At 46.0% G+C, this 15,941-nt stretch overlaps 1 protein-coding gene across 1 annotated transcript in view; it reads left to right on the top strand.

The window, feature by feature from the left end:
- The window catches only part of LOC132491586 (olfactory receptor 5C1), a 29,916-nt gene extending 20,508 nt beyond the window's left edge, over positions 1 to 9,408 (top strand). The window contains 2 exon segments of the mRNA XM_060100452.1: positions 8,425 to 9,086; positions 9,089 to 9,408. Of these exon segments, the coding sequence (XP_059956435.1) occupies positions 8,425 to 9,086; positions 9,089 to 9,408 (982 nt within the window).
- The last annotated feature ends 6,533 nt before the right edge of the window (positions 9,409 to 15,941 follow it).

Raw genomic sequence — 15,941 nt, 5'->3', positions numbered from 1 at the left:
TGGGCCTGCGCATCCGGAGCCTGTGCTCCGCAACGGGAGAGGCCACAACAGTGAGAGGCCCGCATACAGCAAAAAAAAAAAAAAAAAAAAAAAGATAATGATTCCCAAAATCAGTAACAAATTTTTCCACCAAAAGCCCCATGATCCGAACCACTGAGTCACTGATTTATTAAGTTCCCGAGGCTGGGGGGTCAGATCACTCAGGGCAGTCACTTGTGCCCTCATGTGATTTAATAAAATGATACATTAGTACACTCATCAGGGATGAACACACACGATGGTTGAATAATGCCACAGGTCTCTCCTTGCAAGGCAGTAATAATGTCCAGGCCATCCTGTTTTAGACGACATCTTTTCTCATTAGAGACATTCAGTGTTCAGTAAAGACAGGTTTTGCCAGCTATCAATTAAGGCTTTGTTGGGTGACTTTAGTAAGGGCTTCTATGTGTGCTATAGTGTCCTCCAGGCCAATGGAGGAAACGAAGATGGTGGCCAAATGATTGTACCAATGGAAAACAAAACATGTCCAACTGAAAAAAAAAATGTCCATCTGGCCCCGAGAAGAGGGAGGTTGGCAATTTTTTTTTAACCATGTGGCAAATTCTACCCTGTGTCCAGGTAAAACCCAGGGTGCAGCAGCCCAATCATCCAAATGGAAGCCACAGTCAAAGATTTGTGCCACACAACCACTGGGTCCCATTGGGGGTCACCCAATAAACAAACACCTGGGTGGTGTAACCAGTCAGTGCCAAACAAATCACTATCCTTTAATGTGAGAGAATGACTACACGGTTCTGGTGCAATTTGGTTGGTTCTGTTTAGAGGGATTTTTCTGTTCCCAACAAAGGAGTGTAAGGTGCTCACATGTTCATAACTCGGGATAAGCCACATGAACCCCTCCCAAATCTGAGCATAGCCACCCATGCTGGTGTTTTTAGGACCCCTCTAATCCATAGTTGATGGGCTGTCTGTGTAGTTTGATTGACAGAAAAGGAACATCCATGCCCAGTGTTTTGATTGTGTGTGCCACAGGCCAGGTTTCTGGATCAGTACTGGTAATATCAGATGGATTAAGAATACTAGTCCTGGGCTCCCCTGGTGGCGCAGTGGTTAAGAATCCTCCTGCCAAGGCAGGGTACACAGGTTCAAGCCCTGGTCCGCGAAGATCCCACATGCTGCGGAGCAAATAAGCCCATGGGCCTCAACTACTGAAGCCCACGCGCCTAGAACCCATGCTCCGCAACAAGAGAAGTCACTGCAATAAGAAGCCTGCACACCGCAACGAAAGAGTAGCCCCTGCTCACTGCAACTGGAGAAAGCCCGTGCACAGCAACGAGGACCCAACACAGCCAAAAATAAATAAATAAATACATTTTAAAAAAATACTAGCCCTACCTTATTCTTTCTCAGTGGAGTGCTTGAGGGCCTTCCAATCCCCTTCCTAGAGTGGTGATACCCACCATGGCCATCCTGACGAGCTAGAGAGGGGCAGCTGCCCACATACCCAACAGTTGGATTGACTCCTTTGCTGGGCATACCAATGGGCCCACTGTAGAAAGGTATTTCCATCAGGTGCCCATCTCATGACCAGACACTTCAAGAGCAGCACGAGTCTAAGGCCTCAAAGACATATTTTTAGTAGGAACTTGTATGGGAAGGCTTTCCCTTTCTATAAGGATTACACCTGTGATCTGATCCTTAGATGTTAATGTGGCTGCAGCTTTAGGAATCTGACTTAGTTGTGTGTACCACACGTGTTAGCAGGCGGGGACAGCACTGTCAGGCATGAGGCGGTGACTGGGGAGGGATATACCAGGTAATGACCCACAACTTCTCCCTTCTTTAAATGGTGCATGTTCCATTCCAGGTATAGAGTGTTTCCACAGGGCCAGTTTGCAGTAGGACAATGGGATCCCAGTGGAAACTGAGTAGTTTCCCCTCACCCAGGGGTGAAAGTAACTCACCCATCCTGGTAGGATGTCTCATCATAAATTCCAGTAGATAATGCCTTTCCCAGGAGTGACAGGACTTGGTGTTCTCAGCAGCATAGCATGTTGATCCATGGTAAGGTCATTGCTTTTAGGATAAAAAACAAAAACAAACAAAAAACCAAATATTTAGCATGGCCTGAAAAGCTCCACAACTTGGCCTCTACTACAGCTCTAGGCTCAGTCCCAACTCTCTCTCCATCATTCTCTGGGCTCAAGCCCACTGGCCTTCTTCCAATTCTTCAAACGTGCCATTTGCATTCCCACCTCCAGGCCTTTTCACGTGCAATCACTCCCACCTGAAACACTTTCCCCTGTGTTTTGATTTCATTAGTTCTGACTCTAACTCCTTGCAAGCTCCAGGGGAAAAAGGGACTATGGCTATTTGGTTCATCATTAAGACCTTAAACTTAAGCTGAGAACATAGTAAAGTGCAATACATATTAGTTATGTGAACTAATGAACGCTCTGCTAACATGAATGACAGGTTAGCTCTAAGACACACCCTAGAAACAAGGAGATTCCAGGTTGCTCTCACCCCACAGCCGTCTACTCTCCACAGGCTGAGCTACTCAGCCCTACCTTCAGGCTCAGCCCCCTTCCCACCTCTTAAGGAGTGGTTCTTAATCACCAGAACCTGAGTCCACCCCTAAGAGTTCTGATCTTATTTCCTGAGTGATGACTTCATGCCCGGTCCTGGCCTCAGGTTGCTTCCAGTCTGGCGCAGCATCAGACACAGTCATTTGTTTCCTGGTCTGTCTTGGATTCGTGTTCTTGTATATGCATCTCCCAGATGCACGGAGGGAAAAATGGCTCCAGCCCACAGGCAGGAAGGATTCCTGCAGAAGGTGATATTTGAACTGGTTCTATAACAAAAAAGGAAGAGTTTTCGAGAGAGACAAGAAAGGGGCTGGACATTCCAGGCAAGAGGAATAATGTGAAATGTTAGGAGAACCACAAGAAGAGTTTGTATTTGTGTAGAAGATCATAAAGCATAATAAAAGTCTTGAATCCCAAAGAATGGATGGAGGAAAGTGAGCCAAAGGAACTCCTCTAAACAAGCAGTGTGATTGTCTTCCCCACACGGAGCCTGGGGACCCACTCAGCCAAACTTTTCCAGCTTCCCCAGCGCCAAAGAGTGAGTCATCCCTGGCATTCCCCTGCCACCAGCTGTTATGGAGTCCCCAAAGGATGTGGGGAGGGAGTCTCCATGGAGTCCCGGACAGCAGAGGGGGAAAGAGGAGTCAACAGGAAACCAGAAAGAGGCCATTCCCCCAGGGCTAAAGAAGAGCAGAAGTCCCCCTGTTCCTACGTCTGGGGTGGGGCGTGTCCCTGCGACCCCTCCACCTGCCAGTGTCACCCAAAGGCTGGACTGAAGCTGCTCTATTGGAAGAACTCCCCACCCACCTCCACTTCCTAGGAATGTCCTACCAAGCCAATAACCACACACCAACACGGGGACAGCAGCTGGTGTCTGGACAGAGACACGTCAAATGTTGGCATGCTGAGGAGGAACACGTCAAGAGCTGGGGCTTGGGAGGAAATGGGGAAGCCACATCTGGAAAAATGTCGAGAGTCCAGCCTCACCAAAGTTAAATGTGTTCATGAGTATATGGGGCCTGGAGAGAGAGCATGAGTCAAAGCAAAGAGTTGAGCAGAGAGAAAGGAGTGAGCAGGAGGAGGCTAAGAGAACCCTCTAGAAAGCTAGAATCTTAAGATGTCAGAGCTGGGAATGCTGTCCAATATGACCTAGGCTCTTGCTACTCGAAGCATGGTGCCCAAACCAGCAGCACCAGCGTCACCTGGGAGCTTGTTAGAAATGCAGAATCTCAGGCCCCTCCCCAGTCCTTCTGAGGCAGAACCTGCATTTAACAAGATCCCTACATGATTCCTATGCACATTCAAGAGGGAGAAGCTCTGATGCTCACGGTCCCAAATCAAGCCGCATATCAGAATCACCTGGAACGCTTTCTACAAGTACAGATTTCTGAGCCCTGCTCTAGATCAAATCAACCAGAATTTCTGGGCACTGGGTATAGCCATCTGTTTTTTCACAAAGCTCCACCAGTAATTCTTTTTTTTTCCTTAACACCTTTATTGGAGTATAATTGCTTTACAATGGTGTGTTAGTTTCTGCTTCATAACAAAGTGAATCAGTTATACATATACATATGTCCCCATATCTCTTCCGTCTTGCGTCTCCCTCCCTCCCACCCTCCCTATCCCACCCCTCTAGGTGGTCACAAAGCACCAAGCTGATCTCCCTGTGCTCTGCAGCTGCTTCCCACTAGCTATCTACCTTACGTTTGGTAGTGTATATATGTCCATGCCACTCTCTCACTTTGTCCCAGCTTACCCTTCTCCCTCCCCGTGTCCTCAAGTCCATTCTCTAGTAGGTCTGTGTCTTTATTCCCATCTTGCCCCTAGGTTCCACCAGTAATTCTAATGACAGAGTCTGCAGAGTAGACTGGGAACCCCTGATCTGGTCCAATCTGCTTAATCTAAAGATGAGAGAACTGAGGCAAGATAGTGACAACTAGCTTGGTAATCTGTTAAGAGAACTATTTAGGGCCTCTGTCTAGAGACAAAGAAAATTGGATTTGGAGCCAGATCTGAGTTCAAGCCCCAACTCTATACCTTAAGAGCTGTGCATCTTGTCTCTTTCCTTCTTTGGAACTCCATTTTCTTAACTTCAAGGAAAAACATTAATTCCCTGAATGTCAGGATTACTCCTCATGGGCAGTAAGGCAACAGAGAGAAATTAATGGAGAATTCACTCTATGTTTTGTGCACACACACACACACACACACACACACTCCAGAGTAACCACTTAACTGAAATTTTGGGATCCTTGCACCCCCAAATTTCAAAGCAATTTAAAAGCCTTGACGTTTCATTACCCCCATTTTACAGGTGAAGAAGTGGAAAGGCACTCGAAGCAGGTCTGCTCCTCACTTTGTGAAGGTGAGTGGTGTTTGCTTTCCACGTGGACAGACAGAAATACACACGGGGTTTGCCACCAACTGGGTTCTGGATGCAGAACTTCAGCTGGCAAGCTGACTTCATTCATGGAGACCATATAGTTGGGTGGGGCTGGGACCCCCCAGTTTTCTACTCCTGGAGGCTGTCTAACCTCCACCAGTGTGGTCCCACCAAGGAAGAGGGGAAGATCCCTAAAATTCTGTATCCCTAAGGATAAAGGGAAGACTTAGGCATGATCTCAAATGCTCAGTTAGGTGAGGGAGAACATCACGTAGGTAATGATAAAATGACGGAGTAGAACTATAACATAGAGATGCCAGTAAGTGGGGTTCCAGAAACGAGAGGTTGGGCGGTTGGATGTTCAGATAAAGCTTCCTGGGAAAAAGTAATGATCCCTGAGCTGAGTCTTAAAAGATAAGGAGGATCAGCTCTGGATGTAGAGATGAGGTAAAGAAGATGAAACCTTTGAGATGTCCTGGGACACTTTAGCTAGGATCCTATCTCTGGTTGGAGCAACCATCAGTGCATTCTGCATACATATACATAAAGACATATATTATTGTTCTGTGCTCTTTCTTCAATCTGTACATTTTTCCACAAATTATGTTTTTATCTCAATGTGGTTTTAAGATTTCTCCACATTGATACATATAAGTTAAATCTATTCCTGTTTAACGCCCACGAGCCTATTGACATTGGCTAATGTTGGGCCATTACAAACAGTCCAGGAGAGCATGCACCTTTGTGCATATCTCCTTGTGTACATGTGTGAGAGTTTTCAAAACACCAAGAAGTAGAATTACTAGGTGTTATGGACTGAATGTTTGTGTCCCTCCAAAACTTATATGTTGAAGCCCTAATCCCGAATATAATGGTATTTGGAAGTGGGGCCTTTGGGAGGTAATTAGGTTTAGATAAAGTCCTAAGAGTGGGGTCCTCATGATGGAATTAGTGCCCTTATAAGAAGAGACTAGACAACTTGCACTCTATCTCTCTCCACCACATAAGGATAAAGCAAGAAGGCATCCATCAGCAAGTCTAAAAGTAGGCCGTCACCAGAATCCAACCATGCTGGCACCCTGATCTTGGACTTCCCAGCCTCCAGAACTGCAAGAAATAAATATCTGTTGTTTAAGCAGCCCAGTCTATGGTGCTTTGTTGTAGCAGCCCAAGCAGACTAAGACACTAGGGTATACACGTTTGTAGTTAACTGCTAAATTGTCCTCCAAATTTTCAATTTACATTTCCACCAGCAGAACCTCACCAACATATGATATAATCAAAATTTTTTTCATCCAAGTTGCACTTTACGAAGACCTTCATCATCCTCACCAGCCACAGGTAGGTCCCAAACATCTAAACTTCTCTTAAATGAAGGAGAAAGAGCATTTATTCAGTTCCAGGTGCTGCACATTTATTGCCTCTTGGAACCCTCCAACAGATATTACATCTACCTTAGAATAAGAAAACAGTCTGAGAGAGGTGAAGTGACTTGCCTGAAGTTACACAGCAGAAAGTGGTGGAACCCAGATTTAAAACCAGGTCTGCATGCTGTTAATGTTCATATTCTTTTCACTGTTTTATACATTCGACTAACATTTATTGAGCACTGATTACATACCAGACCCTGGAGGTACAAAAATGAATCACAGGGCCATACTTAGCATATAGTAGGACTCAATAAACATTTGTTGAATAAATATTGAATCAAGGAGCTCAAAGCCCACAGGAGAGACGGACACATAAAAAATATGTGCAGTTGAGACTTCTCTGGCAGTCCAGTGGTTAAGACTTCACCTTCCAATGCAGGGGGTGTGGGTTCGATCCCTGGTCGGGAGCTAGGATCCCACATGCCTTGCGGCCAAAACCCAAAACATAAAACAGAAGCAATATTGTAACAAATTCAATGAAGACTTTAAAAAATGTGCAAAAGAATAATGAAATGCTGTGATGGATGTAAGCTCCGGTGCAGCCAGCACAAAGGAGGGAGAAGTTTATTTTCCTCTGAGTCATCTGAGTCAACAAGGGAAGGCTTTACATCTGAGATAGCTTTTGTCAAACACAAAAAGAGGAAATGAGTTCTAGGCAGAGGGAAGGAGTGAAAAGGCACAGGAGTGTAAACAATGTTATATTTTCTGGAAATTACACTACTTCTGGTTGCCTTAAAGTTGCTTCCTTCTAGTATCGAGGCAAGGCATCTAACTCAACTCAATTAACTGATCCTTCATTAAACGCCTGCTGTGTGCCAGGCTCTGTGTGAGATGCTTTATATGCATTATCTCATTGAATCCTTGAAGCTTTTTCTTTCTCCCTACACAGATGAGAAAATTGAGACCTGGGGAGGTGAAAAGTCCAGCCCTGGAATATATTCAAATCTTCTGTTCTTTCTACTTCTTGCCGTCTCCCCCAGAGGCCAACCACTGCTGCACTCTCCCTTCCCAGGTCTTACTCTAGTGGAAAGATGTCCTCCCAGAAAACCTCAAGACCCACAGCGAATAGTTACCCTTTGGATCAGGAGACTGTGCCCATTTCATTGCCTCTTTTCCTCCTTGGGAAACTGGAGAGGCGAATGCATATAGAGTCATGGAGTTTTCAATCCTTGTCCAGACACCAACTATTATCCTATTCATCATTCATGCATTTAACAAATTCAGGTAGACTTTGGAGATATTGTGTGTTCAGTTCCAGACAAATGCAATATAGCCAATATAGCAAAGCAAGTCACACCAATGTTTTGGTTTCCCAGTGCATATAAAAGTTATGTTTACACTATACTGTAGTCTATTAAGTGTGCAATAGCATTATGTCTAAATAATGCTAGTGTATGTACCTTAACGCTAGTGTATGTACCTTAATTTTAAAACACTTTATTGCTAAAAATGCTAATCATCATCTAAGTCTTCAGTGAATCATAATAGTAACATCAAAGATCACTGATCACAGATCACCATAACAAATATAATAATGATGAAAAAGTTTGAAATACTGTGATTATTGCTGAAATGTGACACAGAGACATGAAGTGAACAAATGCTGTCAGAAAAATGGTGCCAAAACCTTCAATTTGTAAAAAACAAAAACATAAGCAAAAAACAAAACACCATCTGTGAAGCATGATAAAGCCAAGGGCAATAAAATGAGGTATGCCTGTATTTACTGAGCAATTACTATGTGCCAGGCTATATTCTCAGAACTGTGGATTCAAAATTGAATAAGACAGGCAAGATTCCCGCTCTCATAAAGGTTAAATGATAGTGACTTCTCAGCATTAAAAACACAGGTTTTGAGAGGTGATATGGCTTGTCCAAGGTCACACCGCTATTTTGTTACACAGTTAGGACTCACACCCAAGTCTACCTGTCTCCCAGTACAAAGCGCTTTCTCACAGGTGATGGTCCTAACCTTTCCCTCACCTCCCTCTTGCTTTGTATCTCCCCAGACTCTGTCCTGCAGGATGATGCCAGAGAACTTCACTTGAGCCAGGGGTGCCCCTACTGAGTTCATCCTCCTGGGCATCACAGATCGCTGGGACCTGCACGTGACCCTCTTCCTGATCTTCCTGCCCGTCTACCTGGTGAGCCTGCTGGGAAATGTAGGCATGGTGCTGCCAGTCTACGTGGCTGCCCAGCTCCACACACCCATGTACTTCTTCCTGGCCAACCTCTCCCTGCTGGATGCCTGCTATTCCTCAGCCATCGGGCCCAAGATGCTCGTGGACCAGCTGTTGCCCTGCATCACCATCCCTTACGCAGCCTGTGCCCTCCAGATGTTTTTGTTTACAGGGCTGGCAGATGCCAAGTGTTGCCTGTGGACATCCATGGCCTATGACCGCGATGTGGCCATCGGAAACCCTCTTCTCTACACCACCGCCATGTCGCGGCGTCTGTGTCTGGTCTTGCTGGCAGCATCAGGCCTGGGTGGGGCAGTGAGTGCCGTGGTCCACACGACTTTCACCTTCCACCTGAGCTTCTGCGGCTCTCGGGAGGTGAACACCTTCCTCTGCGATATCCCTCCACTGCTGGCCATCTCCTGCAACGACACCAGTCTCAGTGAACTCCTCCTCTTCATCGTCTGTGGCTTCATCCAGACAGCCACCGTGTTGGCTATTGCTGTGTCCTTGGGTTCATTGCCAGAGCTGTGAGCGGCATGCACTTGGCCAAGGGCCGGCGACGAGCAGCCTCTACCTGTGGCTCCCACCTCACAGCCGTGGCCGTGCTTTACGGGACACTCATTTTCATGAACCTGTGCCCCAGCTCCAGCTACACCCTGGACACCGACAAGATAGCATCTGTGTTCTACACCCTTGTCATCCCAGCTCTCAACCCGCTCATCTACAGCCTCTGCAACAAAGAGGTCAGGGAGATGCTCAGAAGGAACTGGAAGCACTGCTGCTGTCCGAGGCCGGCGCATGAGTGCGAGGTCCGAGAGGCTGGTTAGGACTGACTCTGAAGAGATGAGGAGAGCTCTTCCCGGGCCCTGTCACTGTGGGTAAAGGTGGAGGTTCCTCTGGCTGGGTGTGTCTTGTCATTGTTTGAGGGGGAGAAACTGAAGCTTACAGACAGGAGACAGGAACCTGGAGTAATCTAGACCCAGCGCCAGAATCAAGATCAAGTTAATCTGCTGTTGAGCTGCCTTAGGTTCCTCAATGTTCAAAACATGGAAGTCCCTGCATGTCACCAGATGCAGTAACTAAGTTTATTTGCCACTTGAACTTCTAAGAGGATGATTCCCAGAAACACCAGATAAGAGCCGTATTGGCTGCAAGTGTTTCTAGATTCTTGCTCTTCTGAGGTCCTTCATGACCAGTGAGTCTGCTTCTGCTCACCTTGACCCCAAGAGAACATCTTCAGTACCCACTCATGCCAAAGAATGGGATGGAATCTGGTGAGGCAAATATCTTTCCCTATTAGCCTACATATTCCATCTCTCAGGACAATGGCTAAGCAGCACCAGAACATACATGAGCTCATTCCTAAAATCCTATAGCTGGTTAGAATTTGACCAAGATTAATTTATTTCAGGGCTGTGATAGAGATTAGGAAAGGATCAGAACTATGGTTACGGTTAGAGTATGGTTAGCGTTCATGTTACAGCTAAGACTAGGGTTACAGTTAGGGTAAAGCCAGGGTTAGGTTACAAATGGACAAATTTAGGATTGAATTAAAATTATGTAAATTTTACAATTTGGATTGATTCTAATTAATAGTGGATTGGGGACAAATTTAGGAGTAAGGGTTTGGATAAATTTGAGCTCTTATTAGAAATATTAGAAATAACATGTACACACTACTATATATAAAAGAGATAGCCAGCAAGGACCTACTATATAGCACAGAGAACTATACTCAATATTTTGTAATAAGCTATAAGGGGAAAGAATCTGAAAAAGAATGTGTGTGTAACTGAATCACTTTGCTGTACACCTGAAACTAACACAACATTGTAAATCAACTGTACTTCAATATAAAAAAAAGAAATGTTAGAAATATTTTATAGTTAGTGTTAAAGGGCAGGACTACTTACGATGAGAATTCAGGTTTCTTTTTTTATTGCTAGATTAAATTTGAGTTAGAGTTTAGTTCATGTTAGAGCTCTGTTCGATTTAAGTTAAGTTGGTATGTGGATAACATTTGTGATAAGCTTAAGTCACAGTCTAGTTATTATTACAGTTAGCGTAGGTTCAGAACTAGATGAAAGTAAGGCATAAGAAGAGTATTTTGAGTATCAAATCAACGTGTTTGGGGTCACTTTAAGACGTACTTAGGGTTATGGATAATGGTTGATGTTTCTTAAAGCTTAAGAGTAGGAGCTAATTATTGGTGGATTTAAGTTTCATTGAGGGTTCTGAGTTTGCTCAGATTAGCACGTGGTCAGATAGTGTAGACTGCTTTGTGTTAAGATTACAAGATCCAGAGGCAGAGTTGGGGTCTGGAGAGGAAATTCCATAAACCTCTTGGGCAAAGGCAACCACAGAGCTCCAGGTCATGCTAGACCCTTCAGATCCAGTACTCTTGGGATTTTTATATACCCAGAGTTTACAATTTTGACAGATTTTCTTTGTCTCCCTGACTCAGGTGCACATGGGCAAGGCCCAAGGCACTGCATTCTGCCCATGAAGCCCCTTCATGCAAGAACAGGACAGGAGTGGACCCCAGGAGTTATGATAGGTGCTTCCAAGGAGAGGTGGAGCATGGTCAGAGTAGATGTCAGCTCCTGTCTCATCCCCTTTCCAGCTCCTCCTAATTATGGCTACGATGAGACCTGGGGTGGCAAGGTATGGGACTCAAACAGTGCTTCACTGTCACCCCCTAATAGGCTCCCCATGGAGTCTGTTCCTTGGGCCCCAGCCAGGGGCTGGCCTCACCACTCCAACTTCCTTTCAAGGAGAAATCAGCTGCTGGGTACTTAGACTGCAGGAAAACTGAAGGTTCATCCCGGCTCCCAGGGGAGGTGATGCCCCTTGTTACCAGAACTGGGCCCCTCCTTAGTAACTATGGTCTTCTTGGAGGTCCCAGACTAATGGAGAGAGGGATGTGGACTATACTATCTCCTCAATTCTTAGAGAATTTTTACGTTTCCTGACAGGGCCACCAACTTGTCCTGGTGTGCCCAGAACTGTCCTAGTTTTTAAAACTCTAACTCCCATGTCCAGAAAACCTCCTCCATCCTGGGCAAACCAGGATGTTTGGTCACCCTATTACCTGATGAACCTGCATGTTGAGAGCAGAGGGTACAATATCCCAGACTCCACACATTTTGCCAAAAGCTTAAATGAATTAAAACCCCTTCTCCCACCACAAGTTTTTGGTTTTGTTTTTATAAATTTATTTATTTATTTACTTACTTACTTATTTATTTTCGGCTGCAATGGGTCTTCGTTGCTGCGCACAGGCTTTCTCTAGTTGCGGCCAGTGGGGGTTACTCTTTGTTGCAGTGCACGGGCTTCTCATTGTGGTGGCTTCTCGTTGCCGAGCACGGGCTCTAGGCGCGTGGGCTTCAGTAGTTGTGGCTCGCAGGCTCAGTAGTTGTGGCACACGGGCTTGGTTGCTCTGCAGCATGTGGGGTCTTCCTGGACCAGGACTCGAACCCGTGTCCCCTGCATGGGCAGGCAGATTCTTAACCACTGCGCCACCAGGGAAGTCCCCACCCCGAGTTTTTATAATCCTTTCCCAGTTCTTTCCTCCTATCACCATGACAACTCATATGCCATGACAGTAGTTGGAGACTTTATCAGAAGAGTTGGCAACTATGGGACTGAGAATGGAAGGTTTGCCCCCAATTCAATGATGTTTATACTCAGAGACCTCCTCTGTGGTCTTTTCTTCTTGTTATGAATTCTTGGGTTCTTAGGACATACAGTTCTCACCACAGTCAAGGGAAAGTTTCCAGAGGCACATGGCCCCTTCCATCATCTTGGCCCTTCAGGGTGTACATGGGTCCTTCCACATGTTTAGCATTTGTGAAGCAGTCAGATACAATAATCACATAAATCCTACACATTCACCGGAGGAAATGTGAAGTTTCAGGCTGCTCTGCTGGACCTACTTGATAGATAAGAAAATAAACAAGAGGGAAGGGAAGGCACTGGAAGACCATAACGGAGCCCAACCTGGAGGATAAAGGAAGAGAAACAGTCAGATCCTCGTTCCCAAAGCGAGAGGCCCAGGAAAGCTCCCCACTTCTGATCAAATATTTCCCTTTTGAAAGCTCCTTCAACGCCATCTACTAAGACAAGCAGTTAGGACAAAAGCAGGTTTGGGATGGGGAAGACTGGGGTACTTATTGCACAAAATCAGTTGGACCCTGCAGCATGGGTGGGAATTGAAAGAAAGGGGTATTCCTTGGGGAAAAAACAAACACACACAACGGCACAGAGGTAAAATGAGCTCGGTGTGCACAAAAGGCTCTAAGGAGACCAATTTAACTGGCTAGAGATAGATGTGTTGGGAAAGAAGCGGAGAGAAGTTTGAAGATTGAAGATCTGGGGATGGGAAGGACACCCTATGGGCTGGATATCAGGTAGAGGAATTGGGACTTTATTCAGTAGGCAGCAGGGAATCACTGAAAGTTCATACGTTCAAAATCACCCTTCATGGTTGTTCTGACGCTGAGTCATGCAAAGCCATTCCCACCTGGAATGCTACAAACACACACGGGAACACATAGCCCCTGCAACACAGATCCAATCCCCTATCGGAAACCTTCATGCACAAAGAAACAGTCTCAGGCTGTCCCTGCCGTCCACACAGACAGAGGCACAGCTGCACATTCAGACACACACTCAAGCTCATAGACACATTTTGTTTGACAGAGACATGATCATTTCACACCCAGGCATACAATCACACACACACACACACACACACACACACACAGTCACTCAGGCATATTATTGCCACAGTCCTCAGAGGCACAATCCTTCCCACACTCTTACACTTCCTACAAGAAGGCTCAGCAACAGCTGAGGGGGACAAGACAGTAGGCTCCAGAAGCTACTGCTGTAAACCCCGGACTTGGGGTTCAGGAGTCAGCTCTGGCCTCCACAAGACAGGGACCGGGGGGCAACAGTTTCATGACGCATGGGGTTCCTCAGGGTCCCCCAAGTTGAAGGTGGCACCAACCACCCCTACCTCCATCAAACTGGGCCCTAGAGAGAAAGAATAACAAGCCCCAGAGCCAAGCTGCCTCCCACCCCAGGAATGAGGGCCAGGGGAAAGGGTACTGTCTCTGGGAGAAGCCAAGGTGTTCCCAAGGCCCCAAACCCCATAAGTGTGGCCAATAGCTCCCTCCCCAGACCCTTCAGTGATGGGCTACACTTGGCCCACGCTGCTGTTCCCTCCTGTGATGTGGAGAAGCCAGAAGGTACACTTGGGGCAAGTGGTCAGGCTGGAGAGTGTACGAATCTGTCCTCTTGAATGTGGCTGTGGGCATGAGCTGTACATGTGAGTGTGAGAGCGGGTGCTGTTTGTGTGAGGCTGAGACTGTGCATCCCCATCACTGTCCGATGGCATCATTGGGGGAGGGGGAGGTGGTGTGTATATGGACGTGCTCCTCTAGGGTGGCACATCTCTGCTGTGACCCAGCATGAGCCTATGTGAGTGTAGCCATGTGTGTGAAGTTGCGAGGCCGTGGGCCCCCAGGGCTGTGCCGGAAGATGTGATTGTGTGACGGGGTGTGACAGGGTGTGTGGGATGGGGTGGACAGGCACTGGTAGAGAGCTGACACAGACTACGTGCTCAGAGGAAGCATGAACGTGCATGTCCCAGTAGCTGTGCATGGTGCCAGGAGCCCCTGTGAACAGGAGTCTGTAAATGAGTGTCACCCTCTGGCCTCAGTGCTACTTTGTGATTGCTTTGGACCCTCTGTTTATGTGTAGGATGGTCTGGGTCCGTGGGTCTTGTGGTTACACTTGTCTGCTTACTCAGATGTCAGTGTCCACATTTCCGTATGTGATCGATCGTGCCTGTGTATTTGCAGAGCACAGCTGGAGGCTGCACATGCCTGCATGCCTGCACCAGTGTGTTTGTGATTACAGATGAATGTTTCTGCAAACAGCTCCGTGTATGTGAATGTTTATTGAGACCCATTTAAACACGGGTCAGAGTAGGTCCAGTTTCTGAAAAAGCCAATTCGTAAGCAAGCTTTCCCACTCCATCTTACCCTCTCGCCCCGATCCTCTTACCTTCCTGGACAGTGCAACGTGATTGTAAATTTGAGAAAAATATGTTCTCCAGGGATCCAAAGCCAGAAATTCTTCTTACCCAATGGAGGAGGAAAAGGAAGACAATAGGGTAGGAAGGGTCTTTATTTTAATAGAGAGAAGGATGTGAAAAGAAATTAAGAGATCATTCTCCTGCAGAGATGGCCTCAGCATAGCCTTCAGGAAACCCATCCTAAAATCCCTCTCCTTTTAAGACCCCCCTCTTGGAGAATCATCCAAGATTTCTGCAGTGAGATTCAGACAGGAAAAAATGGAGGCATTGAAACAAGTTGCCTCTGTCCTTAAGAGTCAAGTCTCTTCATCTGGCAGGTGTATCCATCTGTCTGCATGAGTCTCCCATAAAGGGTGTGCATCTGTTTGATGCTGTAAGTGTTTGATTTCATTGGAAGCGTTTTCCAGGGATACAGGGAGTCATCCAGGTTCTTTGGTTCTTTTTTTGTTTTTTTTTTTTTGTTTTGCAAGTCTGAAAATTTCTTTATTCCTTTCTCATACTTGATTAATATTTTGGTTTAGGATAGAATTCTAGGTTCAAAATCTTTTTTTTCTTCAGAATTTGATGATATTGCTCGACTGCGTCCCATCATCCACTGTTGATGACATATTGGATGGCAGTCTGGGTATCTGAACATCATCAGATCCTCACATCCCTGGGAGTGATGGTTTCTTCTTTTGTCCCTCAGTGTTCTAAAACATCATGTTTGCATTTGGGTGCTGTAGGTTTACATTCATGTCAATATATGTGTGCCCTTAATGTTTGGAATTTTTATTTCTTTGGTAAGTTCCTTGCTTCCATCTGGGTTTTCTTTTCCACTCTGACTTTCCTGAAATAAATGCCCATTGGTCAAATCTCTCCCTGATTTTGATCCTCTCTCTGTTTGATCTTTTCTTTTGTGTTTTCTTCCTTCTCTGGTCCACATCCTGGGCAATGTTTTTGTTCTGTTTTTGCTTCAAATCACAAAGTATCCAAGTTGGAAGCAGCCTTCAAGGTAATCTGGTTCAGCTCCCTTACTTTACTGATGGGGAACCTAAGGCCTGGAAAGGAAGAAGATTCAGGGAGGAAAAATGATTTGCACATGGTCCACACCTGTGTGTAGCAACACGGCTGTCTGACTCCAAACCCATGATTTCCCGCATGGCCAGAAAGCCTTGAGCAACTTAGTGGCCCTTCACCCTTTTCCTTTGACACTGGGGAGATGACTCAGCAGTAGAAAGGAACCCTTGGGGTCCCAGACAAAGAAGCAGCCCAGCC

This window comes from Mesoplodon densirostris, chromosome 6 (genome assembly GCF_025265405.1).
Source record: "Mesoplodon densirostris isolate mMesDen1 chromosome 6, mMesDen1 primary haplotype, whole genome shotgun sequence".
NCBI classification, from domain to species: domain Eukaryota; kingdom Metazoa; phylum Chordata; class Mammalia; order Artiodactyla; family Ziphiidae; genus Mesoplodon; species Mesoplodon densirostris.
Note: the sequence above shows the minus strand (reverse complement) of the source record. Positions and strands in the feature narration are given on the sequence as shown.